Source organism: Camelina sativa, chromosome 2, assembly GCF_000633955.1.
Source record: "Camelina sativa cultivar DH55 chromosome 2, Cs, whole genome shotgun sequence".
In the NCBI taxonomy this organism is placed as follows: Eukaryota; Viridiplantae; Streptophyta; class Magnoliopsida; order Brassicales; family Brassicaceae; genus Camelina; species Camelina sativa.
This window is the reverse complement of record NC_025686.1, coordinates 24,180,759-24,203,669: the sequence shown is the minus strand read 5'-3', so window position 1 is coordinate 24,203,669 and position 22,911 is coordinate 24,180,759. Positions and strand designations below refer to the sequence as shown.

The window sequence follows — 22,911 nt, the reverse complement described above, 5'->3', positions numbered from 1 at the left end:
TTGGTTTGTATATATATCTTTTAAGAAAGTAAAATTCATGTGTTTTCCAAGTGTGCGGGCAAAATAACATCAGAACTGGTTCTGTCTACTTTTTATTTTTATTGTTTGAAAACGTTTTATAAGAGTTGTTGGTCTGAAACTCTGATTCCATATTAAGAAGACTTGAAGTAGTAAAGCTAGTATAAAACTATGAAGTTTCAGAAAAGTACCCCTACACTAATATCTTCGCTTTTTCATTTAAATCACAACTAATCCACCAATAAAAACTGAGTTCTTGCTTAAAATGTTGAGCTCAATTAATTAGATAAGAGATATATAAGTAACCAACCGATAACTAGTTTAACCAACCTATCTTGGCATCACATGAAACCATAACATTGGATTAGTCAGAGAGGCTTTTATTAATTATTATATAAACCAAAACGAACCAACCATCTTAGTTATACTATATCTTCTAAACTGTATGTAATTATTAAATCTCTTTACTAATCTGAACGCTTTCACAAATTACAGCCTAGATACATAATTACTAAAATAAATAAATTTTGTAATTAATGAGTTACCAAAGAATTAAATAAAAAGAAGAACGAAAAGCAATTAAAAAAAAAAGTCAGAAACAAAAGATAAAGTGGTCTGGTTCGTATCACACCCATTGGAACCAACCACCAAACTAAGTCAGTCTCAGTGGTGAAGTTCGTAAACTGTTCCCCCAAAAAAGCGAGAAAAAAAACTCTTTTTCTCCCCAAATTATTGACCTTTTTAAAAAAAAAATTAATAATTCACAATCACACTACTTCATCGTCTTCTTCCTCTCTCTCTCCTTTTGTCTCTGTAGCAGTGTGTTGTCACCGGAAAACACAGCCTCTGTTTTAAACTCTTTCTCTCTCTCTCTCTCTTATTGCAGAGACTAAGAAACCAAAGTTTATGACAAACTCGACCTGAACTCGATTGAATCCATCTTGCTCTCTTCTTCAAAATCATAACCCTTTTTTTCTCAGATTCTCTAAGTGATATTGCAAAAAAAAATGCGAAATCTAAAACTCTTTGAGAGATTTAAGAGCACACAAATCCACGCCTTTAACTCACAACAAGACTCTCCTTCTACCAGCAGCAACAACAATGTTACCCCTCGGATCAACTTCTTCGGTCATCCCAAATCCATTACCAAATCCAAATCTCGTTCACTTCTCCCCCATGGTTTCCCCACAACAGAGCTTCTCGAGCCTCCCTTGGAGTCTTACCTCAAACCTATCGACTTAGTTGAGTCATTATCGAATCTTTACCGGAGAATCGAGTCAAGTTCCGAATCCGAGACGTCCATGCTCTACCTCGAGCAGTACGCTGTTCTACGCAGTCTCGGTGATGCCAAGCTCTTGCGCAGGTGTTTGCTCAACGCTAGGAGACACGCCATTGATGTCCCTAGTAAGGTTGTTTTGTCTGCTTGGTTGAGATTTGATAGGAGAGAACACGAACTCGTTGGAGTTGATTCTATGGATTGTAATGGGTTTGCTGTTGAATGTCCTAAGACTAGTTTGACTCATGGTTATGATTTGACTGTAGTTGACAAGGATTGTGATTGCTCTGCGGAGTATGAGGATAACAACAGCTTTGGTAGTGATGACATTAAAATCTCTAGTGCTGATGAGTTCTCGGGTTTAGATGAGGCTAGTGATTTTTCCTTCTGCATAGGTTCAGAGAAGGCTAAGTGCGTTAGGTGGCGAATCGCAGCGCTTTCACGTCCCTTTGAGGCTATGTTGTATGGTTCTTTCGTGGAGTCTAGAACTTGTGAGATCGATTTCTCGGAGAATGGCATTTCGATTGAGGCAATGTTGGCACTGAACATATACAGTAGGATCAAAAGAGTTCATCTGTTTCGTGTTGAAACTGTATTTGAGCTGCTTCTATTAGCAAGCAAGTTCTGTTGTGATGATCTGAAGTCTGCTTGTGAGGCTCGCTTGGCTTCATCTGTCACTAACCTCGATAAAGCTTTAACCTTTGTAGAGTACGCGTTGGAGGAACGCACAAAGCTTCTTTTATCTGCTTGCTTGCAGGTGTTTCTGAGAGAGCTTCCCCAGTCTCTTCAAAATCCACAAGTGATGAGATTCTTCTGCAGTTCCGAAGCAAAAGAACAATTAGCGTTTCTTGGTTCAGAGTGTTTGTTCCTGTTGTACTACTTCCTCAGCCAAGTAGGCATGGAAGAGAAACTCACTACCGAGCCTATGCTGATATTGCTAGAGAGAACTCGAGAGTTTGCTTGCACAAACTGGCAAAAGGCTTTGTCTTTGCATCAAATGGGATGTGTTCTGTTTCAGAGAAAGGATTACAAAGCAGCTCAGTTTCATTTCAGATTAGCTTCAAGCTTAGGGCATGTCTACTCATTGGCTGGGGTATCAAGAACTGAATATAAACAAGGGAAGAGGTATTCCGCCTACAAGCTCATGAACTTTCTCATCTCTAGTCACAAGCCACATGGCTGGATGTATCAAGAGAGGTCTCTGTACAATGTTGGGGTTGAGAAACTAAAAGATTTAGCAACCGCCACTGAACTTGACCCGTCTCTGACTTTTCCATACAAGTACAGAGCTGTGATGAAATTCGAACAGAAGCAGATTAAAGAAGCCTTCGAAGAGATTGATAGATTAATCCTGTTCAAGCCTAGTCCAGAATGTCTCGAGCTGAGGGCTTGGCTGTTTCTAGCCATTGGTGACCGTGAGCGCTGTTTGAGAGATCTTAGAGCAGTGCTGTGTTTAGATCCGAATTATGCTGTATTTGGTGGGAGAATGAGAGATGATTTGGTGGAGGCTCTGACCGCGCAATGTAGTGAAGTAGAGAGCGAAGCTGATTGTTGGGTGAGGCTTTATGAGAGATGGTCAGCTGTAGATGATGTTGGGTCGTTGGCTGTTGTTCATCAGATGCTTCAGAATGATCCCAACAAAAACTATCTGAGGTTTAGACAATCTCTTCTTCTCTTAAGGTAAGATGAATATTTTTGGTTTCTCAGGCAAACTCTACTTGGTGACTTTTTTTCAGGAGTTGACAAAAGCTACATTTGTTTTGTGATCTATGTGTGTGACAGATTGAACTGTCAAGGAGCCGCGATGAGGTGTTTGCGAATGGCATGGAACTTGGCTACTTCCGAGGCTGAGAGGTTGGTCTACGAAGGGTGGCTTTTATACGACATGGGTTATGTGGACAAAACTCTTACGAAAGCCGAGAAGGCAATCTCCATTCAGCGTTCCTTTGAAGCATTTTTCCTCAAAGCCTATGTTCTAGCTGACAAAAATCTCAATGCGGACGAGATCTCTTGCGATGTTCAGGTTTTAGAGGAAGCTCTTAAGTGTCCTTCGGATGGGCTACGCAAAGGACAGGTTGGCATTTTGATATCTAGCTTTTCTCTTTCTATTATTCATATTGTTTTCTTGTTAATCCTTTTTGTTTTGTTTCTGCAGGCTCTGAACAATCTTGGGAGCATTTACATCAATTCAGGGATGCTAGATCAAGCTGAAACCGCGTATAAGAACGCTCTAGAGATCAAACATACTCGTGCGCATCAAGGACTGGCGCGAGTTTATTTCTTGAAGAACCAACGTAAAGAAGCGTTGGAGGAGATGACAAAGCTGATCGAGAAGGCATGTAGCAAAGCAGCAGCTTACGAGAAACGGTCTGAGTACTGTGAACGTGAAAAAGCCAAAGAAGATCTTGACATGGCCACAACACTCGACCCTCTGCGAACTTATCCCTACAGATACCGAGCTGCCGGTAACTAACTCTTCCTGTTCCTTATTAAACATCTTATAAATTTAGTAGTTAAAGAAGTGATTGTCTGTGTGGCAGTGCTGATGGATGATCAGAAAGAGACAGAGGCAGTGGAAGAGCTGTCAAAGGCGATAGCTTTCAGACCGGAACTGCAAACGCTTCATCTCAGAGCAGCATTCCACGAGGCCACAGGAAATATGTCATTGGCCGCTCAAGACTGTGAAGCTGCTCTCTGTTTAGACCCTAACCACACTGAGACACTCCATCTCTACAGCAGATCCAAGGATCAAGCTTCTTCCATTGACAACACCATTTTTGGCTTAGATTAATTTGAAGGTATCAACCACATTCTCCCATTTGTATAATTCATCGGGATCTCTTAACTTTTATACACAGATGCTGTAAAGAAACTGTCATTTATTATTATTCTTACCAATGATTTCTATGCAAAGCCAACTGTTTATTATATACAGTATTTAGTCTTTTAATGCAGATGAAGATAAAGATGATCATCACTTCAAAGTGTCATTTGTGTATATATACAGGGGGACACCTAAAAGGACGGCTCCATTCTCTTTAGTTTCCTTCTGTGGATATGATCTCCAGCTCCGTCCACCACCGTGGAGATAGCCTTGGCATTGCTGCGTCAGCTTCTATTCCAGTTATCTCTCTCAACTTCACCACAACCTCTATCATTGTTGGTCGCTGAGCTGGGTATGGATTCATACACTGCCTAACCACCTCCAGCAGTCTCTCAACAGTATCCTCCTGAAACGTTTCCAGGGTCGGATCCACAATATCTCTTGCAGGTTTTGGTTCGAAAAACAAAGAATCCGGGTCTGGTAACTGCGCACTGATGATTTCGAACAAAACAACACCAAAATTAAAGACATCTGTCTGGGGATCAAGTAATGAGCATTCTAGAAGATTCTTGCTGGAGGAACTCTCCTGAGAGGGAAAGATGGAATTGATTACAGAAAAGTCGGAGACTTTGGCAGCGTTGTCTTCAGTTAAGTAGACAGAAGAGGAGTCCAAACTGGTGTGCAGGATGGGTGGGTTGAGATTGTGCATGTGCTCTAGACAGTAAGCTATTCCCATGAGGATTCTTAGTCTGGTAGGCCAGTCCAAGTGCTCCGCGTGTTGAGCTGCCATGAATGATCGGTTCATCAGTTTAAAGATTGTATCAAGTTACATAAGATTTATGGGGAAGATGAAATCCTCACAGTGCAGATGCTCGGAGAGGCATCCATTGGGAGCGTATTCGAAAACAAGCATTCGGCTGAAGGGCTCTTCCTCGTGGCAATAACCGATCACATTCAGAAAATTCTTGTGATCCACTTTGGATAACTTATGCAACTGCAGAAACAGAGTGGAATTATTCTTCAATGGCAATGTCAACCCCTGTTCAAAACGAAGCTGCAAACGAGGTTCTGGTACCTTTTGTAGCAATTGTGTTTCCATGGCGGTGGACCAGGCTGCACGAGAACCAGCCCCGGCAGACACAACGGCGATTTCCGCACCAGTGGACAAAGTTCCTTTATAAATGGTACCATCTGAGAAAGAGCCAATGACGTTACTGAAATCTTCGCAAGCTGCTTGTAGCTCAGATAGCTGCAGCCTCGGAACATCTGCTGCAATACAAAAAGTACAAAATAAGAGGAACTCAATATGAAGAGAGAAGAAAGAGAGAGAGAGAGAGAGTGAAGATTGAAGAGTGTGTTTGCCTGTGAGAAGAGCATCTTGAAGCTGGCCACTGTTGGACCAAGGCTTGATTGGAATCTTTCGACTGAAGATTAGAAAGAAGATGATTAATGCACCCGAGAGAGTGAATACGCCAACGACTATGCCGACGATCATAAAAACCTTGGTAGACTTCGTTTTAGTTCTTGGAGGAGGAGACTGAGACTGAGACGGAGATGGAGCCGAAGGCACAGGCAGGGGAGTAATAGCAGGTGGGGTGGTCTTTGGTGTTTGTGCTGGTACACCACTTTGAGGAGGGCTAGGGGTTTCGTCGCCTTCTGGTGGTGGTGGAGGCGGCAGGGGATCTCTGAAGGTTGCAGATTCAGGGGATGGTGGGGAGGCATCGAGGGCAGGGCCTTTGCCAGGAAAAGGTGCATCAATCAGGATGCGACGGTTCCCATTAACTCTGGATTGGATTAATGAATTATCTTGAGAAGAATCAAAGACTTCTGCAATCTCTTCAGAAAAGGAATTGTCATGATTCAAAGAAACACAAGAGAAAAACAGAGAGATGAGGATCAAAAGAAACATACCTTGGGACTTGAGTTTCAGAGGAAGATAGGTGAGGAAGATGATGATTGGGAGATTCAATCCCCAACGTCTATTGGATCTCATTAGGTAGGAGATTGGTTTCTTTGCTTCTGTTGTTTAATATTTATCTGAAAGAAGGAAGAGAATGTTGGAGGAGAAACAGTTTTGAAGTCGTCGTTGAGGACAAGAAGACTAATCAATCGGTTGCTACTACTCTTTCAACTTCTATTTCTAATTTTCTTATTACTTTCTTGATATTTCTCTTTTAAAAACAAAAAAAGAAACACAATTTGAAAAGTTATTAGTTATTTACATACACTTGACTACAGACAAACTTGACAAAAGTTCGATAATTTAAAGTTTACGCAATTGTCATGTAAATCTTTTACCTGAATTTCACTAATAAATAGTATGTTCTTGATTCTGTATGTTGATCTAATATGAGATGACAACGGTTCCCTTTTAAAACGTAGACTCTTCTTCAGAAATTTTGTTTAATTTGAAAGAGTCTTTGTTTGACATAATATATTATTGGCTGTTTTGCAAAGGCAACACACGGCTACTCGATTGGCTCAGATGGTCGAAGCATCCATGGGTCAGTGGTTGCTCTCGATACCACCAGTCTTCGAGTAGCTGTATATCAGGTTCATACAGTACACCACAACCTCTATAAATTAATTGGAAGAAAAAAGGTATTATAAAATACCTTATAATTTTTTTGGGTTCAATACCATAAGTTATAGTAGTCATTTTTACGTTCTAGAGTTGTTGTTACTTTTTCTGTGTTTGTTATGTTATGTCAAATTGTCAATGGCCAACAAATCTTTTTTTTTTTGGTTCTTGTTGTTGACACTTGACAATCAGACCTTTATGTACTTAAAAATCATGGTATGGCGGAGCCCTTTTTTAATCGCATCTCTAGACCAACAAAACCAAATTTGCGAGGATCACCCAACCCAACCCCTAGTACAAATTTACAACCCAAATCATCATTAATAACCAATAATCATTGCAATTGGTTACATATTTTACCTATTCTCGGAAAAAAAAAAACTGATCTAAATCATAAAATAACCAAATTTTTACTTTTGTAAGTTAACTCGAATGATATGGACAATCAATTGATTCAATTCCGTTCATCACTCCCGTTATTATTTTTTTTAAAAATAAAATGACATCATTTTAACCATGCACATAAATATAAATATACATTCTTTCCACCATGAATTATTTATATCATTGCTACTTTTCTTTTACTATTTTTGCAATTCACAATTGCCTATAGTTTTTTTAATTTTCTTCCTTACCACATTTAGATCTACAATTTAAAATTCGAAAATTAACACTTGGTTTTACAGCAAATAATAACAAGGACTTTAGCTGCTAATCACGTTCACATCACACATGATCTAATAATTCTCTAAATTATCTTAAAAAAAAAAACAAATCTGAAGCTGCTACTACCTCTTTCCATTTCGAATTATACAAATTGGAAACTTCTGAAAAATTAGATTAAAAAAAAAACAAAATATTTTTAATTATTCCAATTTTTCGTGTAGTAGTAGTAAATTAATTTTAAAAAAAAAACAAAAAAAAAAAACTAAGGAATTAGGGTGGAGGAGGAGATGTAGTGGTGGTGGAAAAGGAACAAGAAGAACACCTAACAAGACCATTCTCGTTACAAGCTAAACAAGTTCTGAACCCTCCTCCTAATTTCTCATTATGAACCTTATGGCTACCGTGACAATCCTTACACGGTACAAATCTATGACCACCACACATCTCACATACCCTTCGTTCTATCTTCGGCAACTCTTGTACCATCTTCTTCAGCTCACCGATCTCGTGTAGCTTTATCACCTCTTCCTCTCCTCCGATGTACCGTCCACCGATAAACACTCGCGGAAGCTTCGGCGTTGTCTTCTCCTTCTCCTTCTCGTTGTTGGCGAAGATCCGTTGTAGCTCTGTTGAGAAAGACGCGTCCATTGAGAGATCTCGTTCGTCGATTCGTACAGGGAAGCTATGGAGGATCGATGTAACGGATTTGCAAGCTTCGAACGTTTGACGAACCACGCGTAGGCTTGTGAAGTAGACGACGATGCTGTTCTCTGATCCTGGGATTGTGATTCGTACATCTGGTTTTGCTGGTTCTGGATTTGGATTATTACGGCGTATAGGTTCGGAATCGGCGCGGAGGAGAGGGTTAGATTGACGAGTTGGCCAGGATTTGAGGATTAAATTAGCTGCGCAGACTCGGTGGAAGACTCTAGAAGCGTTTCTGGGAGAAGGACAAGGAGAAGAAGGGAAAGAAGAAGAAGGTGAAGAATCGTCGGAGATGAGATGGTGAATGTCTTTGAAGGAAGCGGTGGTGGGAGAGTATGTGTCGTGAATCTTAACCGACGATTTACGCCACGGCCGCCACATTGACGGTGGTAGAAACGGCGGAGAAGTTTGAAGATTTTTTTTTAAATTAGGGTTTGTTTGGGATTTGCAGAGAATATGGAGTTTTTTTTTTTTTTTTTTGGGNAAACAGAAAAAAAAAAAAGTGGTTGGAGCTTTTGTTGTGTTTTTGTTTTGTTTATGGGTTCTCTAACAATTTGTTTGTGAAGTTAAAAAATAAAAAACAAGATTGGTTGTGATAAAACAGGTGAAAATTAACGTTACTAATTATAATTAGATGCAGTAAAAATTATGATGCTAATTATAGTTACTATTGATCTGTTTAATTCTTTTCTCCTTTTTCCAAGATTTCTAAGGTTGAATGAACACTGTATAAATTAAAGAAAAATGAAGAATTAATAGTATAAGTATTTCTGCATTTATTACCTTTAGAATTGCGAAATCATTAAAAAATACATAATTATATAGCATTATAAATGCTACTTTGCATTTTTCTGAAGTTGTAATTCTTACATTTTTTTTTGCGATAGTGTATTTTCGCACGGTAGGGAATTTTTATTTAATTATCGTTTCATTAATATGTGATATATGATACTAGAATAGATACAATACAAACTATATATAGTACTTTATCAAAAAGAAACTATATATAGTACAATACAAAACAGCAAGAAATTTAAACTGAATCTACAATTTAGGAAAAAATACTCGTAATAGAGTATTATATCTATATGTCCAGAACTCAGAAGCTATTATCGGATTGTGTATGAGAATGAGAGGGTTGGGGATTTTGAGATTCCAGCAATGTTTGTATTAACGGACGTAGTTATATACTGCAGATGTAGTTATACATTAAAATAAAGATACTAAATGGTTTTTGTGACAAACAAACCAAAAAAAACTAGACAAGTAATGAAAAAAAAAAAAGTGTCGTTCAATCTTCGTTTTGGTTTTCTCCTCGAAGGAAAAAACAAAAACATTTGAAAAGTTAATGTTTAATAAATGAGATTATTACAGTTAAAAGTTTAATTACTACAATAAATTTTGTTTTCTATTTTTAATATTTCTTTTTATGGATAAAAAATATGTATACAAAAGTCAAAAAGAAAACTGGATATTATGTTGCCAAATGGTTAATGAAATTTATGTTCCTATGATACTACAGCTGTTTTCAACTCATACTATATACATTCCATATCTTTTTCATAAAAGTATTAAATTCATATCTTGACTTTTTTGTGTTTTTTTTTTCTCCAAACGAATAATGCCAATGGTGTAAATGAAATTTTGAAAAAATGGAGTAATACATGTTGCGGTAAATAAATGAACACGATTGAGTGCACATCGAGTCGCCAAAGAAGATTTGATGAATGTATTATAAATGTATGATAAATTTAAGCTTACAGTTTGAGTAAATGGTAGCAGTAGCCAGTAGAAGAAGTAACTGAGGCTATAACAGTCTAAGAGAACACGATCAATGACAAAAAAAAAAATGAATGGTAATTTATGATACTGCAATAATAAAGTGTATCTGCATAAAATAGACTAGTTATATGATAAATTTGTTGTTACGATAAATGTATATATTAAATAAATTCATCTACTAATAATTGAATCTTTTTGGCTAACGATTCTAACTGACGAATAATTAGTTTTAAAATTTAAAATAAATGTATTATTCGAAAGAAATAGTAATGGATTTATTATTGCAATGGATTTTTTTTAATGGAAATAGTAATTTAGAATAAATGTATTTGTGTCTGTATGTAATGGATTTTCTTAAAAAATGGCCAAGACAACAAGAAAATGAAGAAAGAGAGAAGTGGGAGTAAAGACTAAAGAGGAATAATCACGTGAGGCGGGACCATCGAACAAAATGATTACTGTAACATTTGAAAATGTGTACAACCAAAGCTACTAAAGTACAAATATACTACTATTTGCTTATACTTATTAATCAGCCCAAATCTCATCTGTTAGTAATTTGACAACTTAAATGATGACCACCAAATTCTCTAGCTAAATTTTGTTCTTATTTTTTTTTGTTCGGTCTCGGTCTGTTATGTACTATAGCTTATTATTTTGTTTATCAGGTTATGCGCACATACAACAAGAATACTTTTTTTTTTCTTTTTTAAGAAAAGTGAGAATTTTCTATATGAAAAAGTATTTAGCTCATAAACTGAAAAAGTTGATATAATGGTTAATAAGAAATTAAGAATCAATAATTATGGATTGAGGGTACAACTAAGTGAAAGTGGCACGTGTAGTGGAAAGTGGGTTTCTGAAAAGCATCACGTGTCACCACCACTTTGACGAAAGCTAAAAGATGATGAGCATATGTCTCCTTCTTCCCCGATACCCAATATGATTGATATGCACGAGCACGAGGAGGACTCGAGATTATACTATATGTTCTTCTTCTTTTGTTTCCCCACATATACGTGTGTCTCATGTGTGGGTAATGGATGTGTATTATTCGTTGTATTGTACTGTATTGATGGGCCTATGGATTCGCTTTGTAACGGACATAGCAGACTGCCCAAATCCGTATATTGGTTTTGCTGCAATTTGTTCCCCTCTACAATTTTTCTTTAATATTTGGGCTTGGCGGCAGGTGTTTACCAGCTAATAATATTGATAGTATCTACTATTTAGGATTTGTAGATATCAGTGCTTGATCAGGTCTCTTTCATTACAATTTGACAACAACAACAACAACAACAACTTGTAATGAAAGAGACCTGATCAAGCACTGATATATACCAATCCTAAATGTCCCTGCTCATGATTTTTTTTTTCTTTTGTTATAGAAGTCTAGAGAGATGGAAAAATGTAATCAAGATTAATAAGCTGAAATTTCACTATAACACAGAAAAGCAAACCACAAATCCTCAAGCTTTTTTACTTTTAAGTTTTTAATGCACAATGCCTTTTACAAATGGCGAAAAATGAATTTGAAGGCATTAGTTTTGGCCTTAAGCAGACAAAAGAGATGGGTCCTCAAGGGCCACACCACAAGTATCTCAAACCAAAACCTACACGTACCCTACCCCTTTAATGTTTCCAACACAACTCATATCACCATTATGTTCATCACATACTATATATAATAATTACGATTTTTAGTGTTACAACCTGAATTTACAATACAATCTCACCGAATAAAAACCAAGCTTAGCGTGAAATGGCGCGGAGCAACGTGTTATGGATATGAGAGAAGTTTGGGCGTTTGGAGGGGGAGTTGTTCCAGCAATTGATCATCAGAGTTTTTAAGGCTTGAGGGCATTCCTTTGGGATATCCGGTCTTAGGCCACAGGCCGCAATCCCAACTGCCGCCTGCACAGGCGAGCAAGTTGCATAAGCCGCCTCTCCCGTCACCATCTCCCACAGTACCATTCCAAAACTATATGCATTGCTCATCCAAGTCTCTGTCGTATTTTCCGGGTCACCAGCTATGATCTGCTTTCAACCATGCCATAAAGAATTTAGATTTCATCACAAAAAATCTAGTAACTTCGTGATCGGATCCAAGAATTGAACTAAAAAGTTGGCTATGTAGAACCAAGAACCAGTGTGCTCTAGTAGGAACTAATGATTGGACCATTTGCAATTGCAAGTGGCTTGACAAAGCGAAAAGGAGTAACATACTATGGTTCGAAACAAGTGGAATAACTTATAGTATAATGAAAAAAAAGGTTATGTCTGCTCGACTAATGAAGTGATAAAATTGGAGGTGTAAGAGATTTGACAGAACCTAAATGAATCTACTTTTTCTACGCCATATATGAATCCAAAAGTGACATCCAATAACTGCCCAGACAAACACAAAAGGTAAAGCAGATACGGCCAAAAGCAAAGGAACTTGTTTCGTTCAATAAGAACAAAAATGCAGTGGGTCATATGGGGACAGACAGTAGAGATGAAGAACACAGGTCCCGCGATTTGTTTCTATGAGAATTATGATAATGGGGTAGAGAAATTTATGAGCAAGCTTTCACTTTCACTTTCAGGTGTCTAGTTTTATGTATCATTTGGCTTAGAGGTAAAAAAATATCACGAAATGGTAAGCAGCACGATGATGCATACAGTCTAATTCTCAAGTAAAAGACGAGAATAGAAGCATGCATATGACATACCTCAGGTGCAAGCCATCGATAGCCATCAGTCTCGTACTCCACAGCCTCACCAAAGCTCTTACAAGCAGTGACTATTCCAATATCACCCAAACAGGCGTTGCCATTTTTATCTAGTAGTATTCTTTGCGTGTTAAGGTCCCGATAAGCAACACCATGATCATTCATGAACTTCAGTCCTTCGGCTATGTCTATAGCAATTCGCAATATCTGCTTGGTTTGAAGCTTCTTATTCTTCAACATCAGTTCATGGAGTGACCCACCTTCCATCAGCTTTGTCACAATACATAATCCATGGTTCTCATCGATGCAAACGCCATAAAATTGCAGAATGCTCTTGTGACCACAAGCCATTAGCTCCAAGAAATCTTTCCGGAGCTCGAACTCATATGAATTCCCCTTATCACAACCTTTTAGTTTCTCAATTCCCACTCTTTTTCCGCGGAAAATTCCTTTGAAAGAATTTGGACCAACCTGATCACCGAACTCAAAACTATCAGAATTCAATAGCCACTTTCCAATCTCATTGCCACCTGATTGGATGGTCTGCCATTCATCTACTGATACTGCAAATGAAGAACTAGGAAGTGGAGTGTGAAGCTGGATCATACTATTCGAGTTTTCTACCCCTAGCCTATTACTATGCGGAATGGACTCTTCTTCAACACCACCAAGTTCCCCTACACCACCGTTCTGTTCTTGACAGCCACAAAGCCCAAAAGGAAGCTTAACCGAAGTCGGTTTTGGCTTCCTGGTTGCAACCTTGAGGGCGTTTTCAACCCTGGTTTTAAACATATTCTCTTGCCCTGATTGATCCAGAAGAAGAACAACACCGAGAGTCAACCCTTTCTTCTCAAAGATTTGTATCTTCTTGCAAGAAATGGAAGCACCATCAAGAGCGGCTGACATAGTTGACCAAGAAAGAGAAGAGTTGCAAGCGAAGGTGAGTCTGAGGACTGAACCACGAGGCTCCTCAGCAGACACTTCTTGAATCATAAACACAGGATTGTCATCTCCGGAAGCTTGCTCTATCAACTTAACGTGTAAGAATACTTCTTTCATATCGAAATCAGCCTGACTGTAACTGTTGAAACAACAACAACAAACACACCAAGTTACCTAAATTGCTCCATAGTTCTACCAGATATATATATATATATCCAGATTCGATTCAAACTCACACACTATCTATTTTAAGTTTTTAACTGTCCTTAATTAGAAATTCAGGTTTACCTGAAGGGCAAGGAATCGTAATGTTTCTTGAGATTAGATACGAGCTTCTCCGGTAACTGACTACCAGGATACATCTTAGCAAGATTCCTCACTACAGTAGCCCACACGAGCTTCCTCCCACCACCACCACCAGCTTCAGCCTTAGGCGACGGAGCTCCACCGACGCTCTGGTTATCCCGGGCGTTATCGAGACTGAGCGAGTTTTTAAGCGACGCAATCGCCCCTGACACATTCCGGCTGAGACGGTGAAACCGCTTCTGCATAGCCGATGAGCTCTGATCGAAAACCGTCGTGGATCCTCCTTCGTTCTCCAAAGTGGTATCAGGCGGAGACGTAATAAGTGACTCGGACCTGTCGTGAGTGCGCATGAGTACCTGATCGACAAGATCGTCGTCGGGACCGCCACCACCACCTCCGGCACGGCTCGACCAGCACTCCAAGGCTGCAGCCATTATTTATTGTAGGCAAGTCTTCTACTTCTTCGTCGGCAATGAACCACAGAGACAGAGATGAAAACGGAAGTGTAGCTTTCAGATTTTCAGGGATTTTATTTAGATTTCTACTTACATCTCTCTTTGGTTGGCTTTAGTGAGAGTACGACTTCATTTATGTGTAAAAGCAGTACGATTTCTCACACTCTCGATCCACTACTACTACGCTCCTGTATTTTTTTATCTTTATTATTAATTGTTTTTGTAATTGTCATTATGTGTTGGACCAATTTCATTTAATTTCTTTCAGATTATTTATCTCTTTAGTTGTGGATTGTGGTCCCTGCGTACATAATTGTGTTTAGTTTTAAATGATCACCAATCCATACAAATTTAACATATATTCCAAAAATTATTCTGATAACTAGATTAGATTTTTAGTACAAATCTTCAATTTGTTTTCCTAATAAATCCTTTTCAAACACATGACTCAGGTTTGAATTATATATCACTACTGTAATGGGCCAATATTAGGCCCATTAATATCGATAGTCGGGATCAGTGAAGAACTTCGCAACGTTTTCTAATAAAAACGAAACGGCACGCGTTGTTCTTGTCGTTTGTCAAAAGTCCCAAGTCAGCTTCCAACGACGACGTTTCATCAGTAACTTTATTAACCCCATCATCGTCGTCGTTGTTCTTTCACGAAGCCGGATCTCTTCTTCCTCTGTGTGATCGGAGGATCTGCAAGAGCTCCTTCCTTACCCAGAAGTACAAAGAGAGAAATTCGCCACCTAATTAATTATATGGCTTCTACAAGCAAATTTAATCCTCTCGAAGAAGAAGATGATGATGATGTGGAAGAAGAGGTTACTACCTCCTAAAGCCTCTTCTTCATGTGCTCTTCTGCTGTCCTTTTTTATGTATTCATGGATGATGAATTGTTTTGCAGGTGCAACATTTCGATGATTTTACTCTAGCTTCTTCCTGGGAAAGGTATTCATCCATATTTTAGTCATCACTGTTCTTTTCTCGAATGTCACCACTGATTCCGTTGCTTTTTAGGTTTATTTCAGATATTGAAGCAACTTGTCGTCAATGGTTAGCTAATGGTCCCAAAAACCTGGTGGTGAGTTTGGTTTTCCAAATGATTTCATCCATCTTCAATCGAGTTCTATAGGTTGCAATATGTGAATTGCTGAGCTCGTTAGAATCACAGGAATGTGTACTCTTCGAGTTTTCATCTGGCCGGAACTTTATAGCTAGTTTTACTATTTTGAACTTTGATGATCAAAGATGGAACTTGACGTATATTAGAGATTCCACTTCAGTTTAGTTATCTGCTTGACCTTTTAGGTTGCCTTCATTATGTGAGTGTAGGAAAAAGGTGCCGTTGCAGTGGAAGATTCAAAGAATTTGTTTACAGTCAAACACGAACTTAAAGATGTCTCAAAGAGCTATTGCATGGAGTTCTACTTTCTAATTGATAATGGTGGTAGCCAACAAGGTATATGATTTCGAAAATAATGCGTTTTATCTTTGGAGAAACTGCATTTTCTGTTTCGTAATTCAGTATCTGACTGATGCAGCTGGACTTGATAATTGGAACAGTAATTCACATGATCTCCAGCTTTGCTTTGGGGTTAAGGATTTTCTGGTACGCTTAAAATCCACCTTTTGCTGTTGAAATAATACCTTCCCTTATACATATTCGATATATTATTAACTATCTTGCATCGTCTAGTTGATTGCTCCACAAAGTGCCAGTGGGGTGCTTCTTGATACACCAGAGTCTAGTAAGCTTCTGAGTGCGGTTGCTATTGCTTTGTCTAACTGTGGCAGGTACGATCTCTTAGCCAGTAATACCACATTAGCTTTAGCATCGTCAACTGAAACTGTGTACAGAACACTGTTTCTTTGAATTGATACCAATTCGCATACCTACTCCAAAGTCTTGGAAGTCAAAGTTGATAGAAATGTAAATTATTCTTGAGGTCTTTGCTAAGGAGTTGATGATTAGACGCATATTTAATGGTCTTTATACTACTTTGGTATGTAGCTTGTGGCCAGCCTTTGTCCCTGTGCATGACCCTTCACGCAAAGCATATATTGGAATCCAGAATATGGGCACTGTTTTTACTAGAAGATTTGAAGCAGATCGTATTGGCAGCCAAGTCCCCGTGAAACTCATGCACCTGGAAGGGCTATATGAGTTGTTTGTTTCTAAGTTTGTAAGTCTTTCTATCGCCTCATTAGTAATGTCACCAGTACGGCAAGTCGGTAATTTCTTATCAAAACGGACCTGAATAATTACCAAGCATTAGCCATCAATGATGAAAAGCTGGTTTTCAATCTAGTTGCTCTTAATGTTCTTATATTTTTGAATACTATATTGCTGTATGTACGATATACAACATGCTTTAAGCTTGATATTAGTAGAGGAGATTTTGACTTGAGATCCAGTCCAACGTGGCTTATTCTATCATGTGATTAAATTGTTTGCTAGATATTGTGTTTATCTACGACGGTTTTTTATTTGAAGGTTTATTCAGGAGTGGACTTCTCAATGCATAATTTCAAAGTCCACTTTATGATGAGGCTAACATACCAAACCTTCCCATATGATGAGGAGGATGACGAAGATGATATGGATGAGCTTATGGGTGACAAAGCAGACACTACGGAAAACAGTGGTTCTGAGTCACGCAACAAGGTGCTCTGGGATGATGACTGTCCTTGGAGTGAGTGGTACTCTGCTGAAGATCCACTTAGAGGTATATCCGTGCATCCTATGAAGAATAAAATTTAATTTTCTTGGACTACAGTCTACCCACAATACGGTAGTTGTCTGGCAGAGTTGAGGCCATGTGTGTTTTTTCGTGATTATACTACTCAGTTATCTAATTTAGTAGATAGTATTTATAAACCTCTTATTCCAACATACAACAATGTGATAATTGATGTGTGATGACAGTTTTGTATCATTCTTCAAGCATAGGCCGGTCTTTGCTGTTGGTATATGCGATTCAAGGAATTCATTATCTAATTTTGTGGCTGATATGGATAGGTTTCGAATTGGTGGTCACATGGGCTGACAGGACTGTAGAAAGCACTCTTGAGATGGCTGAACTTGAAAATGCTTCACCCCATGATGCTGAGAAGTGGATTATGCACCCAATCCTCTCACCATATCTGTAAGAAATGTTTCTCATAGTTTCTCATTCTTGGACAGAATAGTAGTTTGCATCTCTGTGGTGTATTATTTTTCTTTTTCAGTTTGAAACAAATATTGCTTTACCAGGGATGATCTTCACATGGAAAAGAATTGATTTTGCTTCCCAACTAATTTGCTTGGCGTTGTGGTGTATTATAATTTCCCTTCAGTTTTATAACAAATATTGCTTTACCAGGGGCGATCCTTCACTTGGGAAAAGAATTGATTTTGCTTCCCAACTACTTTGCTTAGTTGAAGCATTGGATACGTCCTTCACAGCTCAGTTTATGGAGGATTTTGTGTCAGGTCTGCCGATATTTTGTGTGCTTTTATTATTTCCTCATGTTTTAAACACATGTAGAATCCACTAGCAAGGGATTGAGTTATAGCTTTGATAATTTCTCTTATGTTCATAGAATATTTCACAGCATTAGCTTTCCCGGACATATCCATTGTTTAATGTTTTTATTCAATCTCTCGCAGTGGAAAATCCAAGCTCTGAAAATTTAAAGACCTCAGTGGTCATACCTCCTCCGTCAGTTCTTGATCGGGTGATTAAAGATCTCTTTCGTGAGGGTATACTTCCACTATATTATATGTGAACATATATGCATGTATACACTCCATGTTTACGGTAGCATATATATATATATGCTTGTGTTTCTGTTACACAACTGAATATTTCTAATCATTCCTGGTTCCATAATAGAAGTCCATGTAGTATTATATTATTCACTTCGAAACCTTCTAAAGTTTGATGCATGAATTTTAAAATTTGCAGCTATAGCATTTATAAATTTACCCCCTTTAGCTTCGAAACGTTTGTTAGAATCCAGCCATGCGGTATTGTTTCACCTTTTTCAATCTAATCTCGCAGGATCTAAACTCCCAGATTTTACTAAAGGCGAACACAAGTTTTCTCGAGCTCTTAAGGCTGCACCGCTTGAATCTCTTTTTACACAATTCTGTTTGCACTCACTGTGGTTTGGCAACTGCAATATCCGTGGTATGTGACAGTAGACTATGCCGTATTTGGTAATTGCCAGTGACGGAATGAAAGGAGTTATCTATATAATAAGATGTGTTTTCGTTTGTTTTTTGCATTTCATCTCTAGCCATTGCCTTCCTCTGGATAGAGTTTGTCCGTGAAGTTCGATGGTGTTGGGAAGAGACACAGCCGTTGCCGAAAATGCCATTTGACGGTTCTATTGATTTGTCCACTTGTTTGATCAACCAGAAGTTGCACCTGGTAATCCTCTATATAGCTTTAATTGTAAATGTCGAAATTACTTTTAGAATACTAACAATATTTTTTTGTTGATCAGCTTGCAATTTGCATCGAGAAAAAACGTGAAATGAATGAAGAGTTCCTAGACTGTATAGGAAGTGATGACAGTTCAGACGCTTCTGTTTCTATGGAGGTGATTGGCTAAGTTTTTCTGTATTTTGTGCATTTGTTGTTATGTGTTGCAAGTATGTGTTTCATTGAATTAACAAAAGGAGATACATATATAAAAGGTGTAGGAATTCCAAAATCCTCAATAAACCCAGTAGAATATCTTAACTCCTGCAGCGCCTGTGTTGTTGGCTTGATACATTTCATTGGATGAATTCTCAGGAAAACCACAAGGTCGACAAGAGAAGAAATAAATCCTCAGAAGCAGATCTGCAGAGGAAACGTGACAGGTGAACTTAGCAAGTGAGAGCTCTTAGGTTCTCGTTGTTATCAAATAGATGAAACCCTAATTGCCTATTATTACAAGGACTTGTGCTCTTTCTTCTTTTCTTTTTCATTTTCCATTTTAAATGATGATAGCTCTTGATTGAATGTTAAGTCTCGTAGAGAGGAAATCTTGACTAAGGGTGTTTAAATCCCTTCTCCGTGGATACAGTTCAATTGCAGAATATACTTCTAATAGACCGAGATTTGAGAGGAAAACTGAACGCACAAATTCTGAGAACCAAAGCCCAACCTTCAGGAGGGGCTCAGCTGGCCCAGTGGGGACTATGATGCTCTTGAAGTCTCATCAGCGGCTCCATGCCCCATTTACTCAGGTTAGTGGTCTACTTGACTTGGCTGCTTCCTATCTTTTTGGTAGCAATCTCATATTTTCTGAGTGATGACAGGATCCACCTCTTATGACTGAAGACATGCATGAAGAAAGACTCCAAGCTGTTGAAGCGTTTGGTGATTCCCTTGTAAGTTCAACTTCTTTCCTAGTAGAAGTGAATATGGTTTGGTTATCTACTAAGAATGTTTCTGTAGACGTAATGTTTCTTAACAAATGTGAAGATGCATTGCCTAGCTATAGATGGATTTTTTCCTGTATGCTCTTGTGTTGTTTGTAGACATTAAAGGAAAATTAACATGATTAATCGCTTTTTTTTTAAGTTTATTTTGTTGATTGTCTATTGAAGAACACATCTTTCCCCTTTGAATTTCAGAACGTTCCTGGCCAGCTGGAGAAAGACATCTTATTATCTGGTGAGGTTTAAAACTCTGTCTCTGTTAATGATAACGGAGAAGAACTGTTCATTACACTTCTCTTAGTCTTGAGTCTATTGCAAGAGAAGTATAGGCGCTTATAATTTTGTGATACATTCCCTTGCTCCTTATTTTCCTGATTTCACAAAGATGATTGCAGACATGTCGGCATTCAAAGCGGCAAACCCAGAGGCAGTGTTTGAGGACTTTATCAGATGGCATTCACCTGGAGATTGGGAAAGCCTTGAACCTAAAACCTCGGAAACATCAGCAGGCCCCATCACCGAAGGCTCGAAAGATAAATGGCCTCCTTGTGGGCGTCTTTCTCAACGGATGTCTGATCAAGGAAACTTGTGGAGAAAAAGTTGGAACGATGCACCCGCTTTGCAAGCTGATGATCAAAAGCCTCTCCTAGACCCGAACCGAGAGGGAGAGAAGGTATGTGTCTTTGTGAGATTACTCATGCTGATAACCTCTTGCGAGAGTTAGGTTTGACCTCAATATCTTGACAAATTTCTCAGATTGTTCATTACCTGGAAACAGTGCGGCCTGATCAGCTTCTTGAGCAAATGGTCTGCACAGCCTTCAGAGGATCAGCCGACACTCTTAACCTGACAAAATTCGGGAACATGAGACAAATGACCTCTAAACTGGAGCAACTCTACCTCATCATCAAATCTACTTTGGGGGCTCTACAACGTAGTACTTTTGTTTCTCCTTAATTATTCAAACCCTTTGAACCATCTTCTCCTTCCGGCCCTTCTTGTCTCTATATAACAGATATTTCGGATGCAGGCAACAATCTTCCGGATAAAGGAAAAACCGTCAAAGACCTGAAACGTCTCTGCGTGGTCTTTGAAAACGTGGAGAAGTTGGTAACGGTAGCGGCATCTATTCACAGAAAGTTCCTGGACGCATCACGACTTGCTCAAGTAATATTCAACGACTTCTACACCATTTATTCCCCAACAATGGGAATGAACTCAAATGAGGAAGAGAACAAAAGCAGGACGGTAAGTCAATTGTTAAACCAGCGAGAGTTTCTCTGATTGGAATGTAATAATTAGATGATGTAATGTAACGTAACGTCTCTCTGGTCACTGGAACACAGGAGATGGAAGTAAGTAGACAAGAAGTGAGTTTGAGAGAGAGACAAGTGGTGTCTAACCTGTTCGCGCCGCCATCGGCGAACCAGTCATGGAGAAAGGTGCTGAGTATGGGGAATCTTCTAAACGGACATGAACCCATTCTCAGAGAGATCATTTTCTCCACCGGAGACGATGTCAACAACGGCATCCATTACGCTGCAGCTGCTGACGTGGCGGCCACCAATTACCGGAAGGGAGAAGAAATCGAGACACACCGAATGTACGTGTCTGGAACATCTAACGATCTCCGAGTTGGACTCTCTGTTACTTCTTGTGATTGATTCTTTTTTTTCATTTTAAATTTATAACCTTACGATATAACACATTTGTTCTCTAATAGAAAATTAGTAAACGAAGTTCTGCTTGAACAAACTTCACGTAAATTTTTTGTTTAATATATAACTTATTTTTTGCATTCGTCGATTTAATATGATTTGCGTTAATAATAGACAACGAATGATTTGCGAAAACACAAAGTCACAAAGGCAGTGAGGAATGATATGTCGATTTGTTAGTATTATGTTTGGTGTACTCTTGTTACTAAATTATACTATTGTTGAATTTTTTTAAGTTTTGAGTGAATGGACTCGTATGACTCGGGACGACGTACATGCAGTGAGAGATCTATGATCGATCACTTCCAACGTCATATTTCAGATGAAACACGCAATCAAAATTTAAAAGGAGAAAAGAAAAAGGTTTTTTTTTTTTTGGGTCAAACGAGAAAAAGAAGATTAATTTTGTTACTTTTGCGATATAAAGGGTAAATCATGTGATGCAATATTTCTAGAAGCATTAGACTGAGTGGTCTTTAAGAATGTTAGTGCAAAAGAAAAGAAAAAAGGATAAAAGTATTTTAATAAGCTATACAAACAAATTGAATTTTATACGTTTGTATATATAGCTCAAGATGAGATCAGTCTTCTTTGCAGATGAAACCTTATTAATTATTTGTACGTCGTTATGAAAGTATGATTGTGTCGTAGGTCTGCATAAGATTTAAAAGAAACTCATCATGCTACGAAGATGGTGCATCAAATCAAAATGTTTTATATAGATTGATGATACATATGATTGTTGTTATTGGTAGACATGACGTTTTTTCTTCTTGTTTCTAAATTTGATGATTGGATGAATATATAGAAGGATTAAAGAGTTTTGTGGTGGGAACTTTGATTAAATAGTTGCCATGTTTGACAATGATCCTGATAAAATACTACAATAAGTCTTCTCTTTATCTTGATTTATACATACATAAAAAATTATGGGATGGGGACACGGTGTGGTGTGTGAGACTATAAAGTGAAAAGGCGTGACCGTATAGGTATGAGACTAAGCAGCACTAATAAGGAATGTTAAGTAAATGGGTGAGTGAGTGAGTGATGAAAATTGCGTGGATTAGATTATTAGAAATTGATGGCCAATACCTTTCTTCATTGATTCTTGACCCACTACCAACTCCTCACCATCTCTCTTTCCCTTTTTTTTTTCCCTACTTTATCAGTTCCATCGCAATGAGTCCTTGTATTATGAACCAAATCATATGGTGATTCCATGATTCCCTCATATTATTGACCTTGTACATAATGTTTTCCACGCTTGCTTATCCTAATAACTACAGTATATAGATTGAGAATTTAGATTGCGTTGTTTATATGATATTAACATTATTTGATGGCAGTTGGTGGTCTATGTATCATGGGTTTAATTGTTAAATAATATAATTAGTGTGAACGAAAGTGTTAATTTTGATACTCTTTAGATTAAGACATAACCCAAAACGATAAAATCATACACTTTATATAAAAAATAGATAAACCAGAAATTATATATGCCG

General features: G+C 38.1%; 5 protein-coding genes across 14 annotated transcripts; 2 read left to right on the top strand and 3 right to left on the bottom strand.

Moving 5' to 3' along the window:
• LOC104735698 (ETO1-like protein 2) lies at positions 766–4,491 on the top strand. The gene is made up of 5 exons (XM_010455529.2): positions 766–2,974; positions 3,077–3,368; positions 3,450–3,759; positions 3,835–4,092; positions 4,302–4,491. The coding sequence occupies exons 1-4, from the start codon at positions 1,026–1,028 to the stop codon at positions 4,083–4,085; spliced, it is 2,802 nt and encodes a 933-aa protein (XP_010453831.1). The 5' UTR covers positions 766–1,025; the 3' UTR covers positions 4,086–4,092; positions 4,302–4,491.
• On the bottom strand, positions 4,159–6,419 carry LOC104735709 (probable inactive receptor-like protein kinase At3g56050). 8 transcript variants are annotated; one of them, XM_010455588.2, is made up of 5 exons: positions 6,030–6,413; positions 5,481–5,954; positions 5,194–5,384; positions 4,980–5,112; positions 4,159–4,901 (listed from the first exon to the last, which is right to left on the bottom strand). In XM_010455588.2, exons 1-5 carry the CDS (start codon positions 6,109–6,111, stop codon positions 4,333–4,335), a joined length of 1,449 nt encoding a protein of 482 aa, XP_010453890.1. In that variant the 5' UTR covers positions 6,112–6,413; the 3' UTR covers positions 4,159–4,332. The 8 variants fall into 8 exon arrangements, with proteins under 8 accessions (XP_010453890.1, XP_010453898.1, XP_010453883.1 ...); XM_010455596.2 differs by having other exon boundaries at positions 5,481–5,945; XM_010455581.2 differs by having other exon boundaries at positions 5,481–6,413.
• LOC104735687 (uncharacterized protein At5g39865-like) lies at positions 7,508–8,547 on the bottom strand. The gene has a single exon (XM_010455519.2). The coding sequence runs from the start codon at positions 8,449–8,451 to the stop codon at positions 7,636–7,638; it is 816 nt and encodes a 271-aa protein (XP_010453821.1). The 5' UTR covers positions 8,452–8,547; the 3' UTR covers positions 7,508–7,635.
• Positions 11,309–14,449, bottom strand: LOC104735678 (tyrosine-protein kinase SYK-like). The gene is made up of 3 exons (XM_010455508.2): positions 13,797–14,449; positions 12,567–13,647; positions 11,309–11,889 (listed from the first exon to the last, which is right to left on the bottom strand). Exons 1-3 carry the CDS (start codon positions 14,246–14,248, stop codon positions 11,605–11,607), a joined length of 1,818 nt encoding a protein of 605 aa, XP_010453810.1. The 5' UTR covers positions 14,249–14,449; the 3' UTR covers positions 11,309–11,604.
• LOC104735659 (rab3 GTPase-activating protein catalytic subunit-like) lies at positions 14,881–21,480 on the top strand. 3 transcript variants are annotated; one of them, XM_010455499.2, is made up of 22 exons: positions 14,881–15,096; positions 15,180–15,223; positions 15,304–15,356; positions 15,608–15,734; positions 15,817–15,884; positions 15,972–16,069; positions 16,287–16,458; positions 16,770–17,001; positions 17,295–17,421; positions 17,638–17,747; positions 17,925–18,017; positions 18,319–18,447; positions 18,557–18,690; positions 18,767–18,862; positions 19,060–19,127; positions 19,334–19,496; positions 19,569–19,640; positions 19,887–19,926; positions 20,087–20,364; positions 20,448–20,625; positions 20,722–20,939; positions 21,038–21,480. In XM_010455499.2, exons 4-22 carry the CDS (start codon positions 15,692–15,694, stop codon positions 21,353–21,355), a joined length of 2,637 nt encoding a protein of 878 aa, XP_010453801.1. In that variant the 5' UTR covers positions 14,881–15,096; positions 15,180–15,223; positions 15,304–15,356; positions 15,608–15,691; the 3' UTR covers positions 21,356–21,480. The 3 variants fall into 3 exon arrangements, with proteins under 3 accessions (XP_010453801.1, XP_010453794.1, XP_019092763.1); XM_010455492.2 differs by having other exon boundaries at positions 15,034–15,096; positions 15,293–15,356; XM_019237218.1 differs by lacking the exons at positions 14,881–15,096; positions 15,180–15,223; positions 15,304–15,356 and having other exon boundaries at positions 15,644–15,734; positions 15,839–15,884.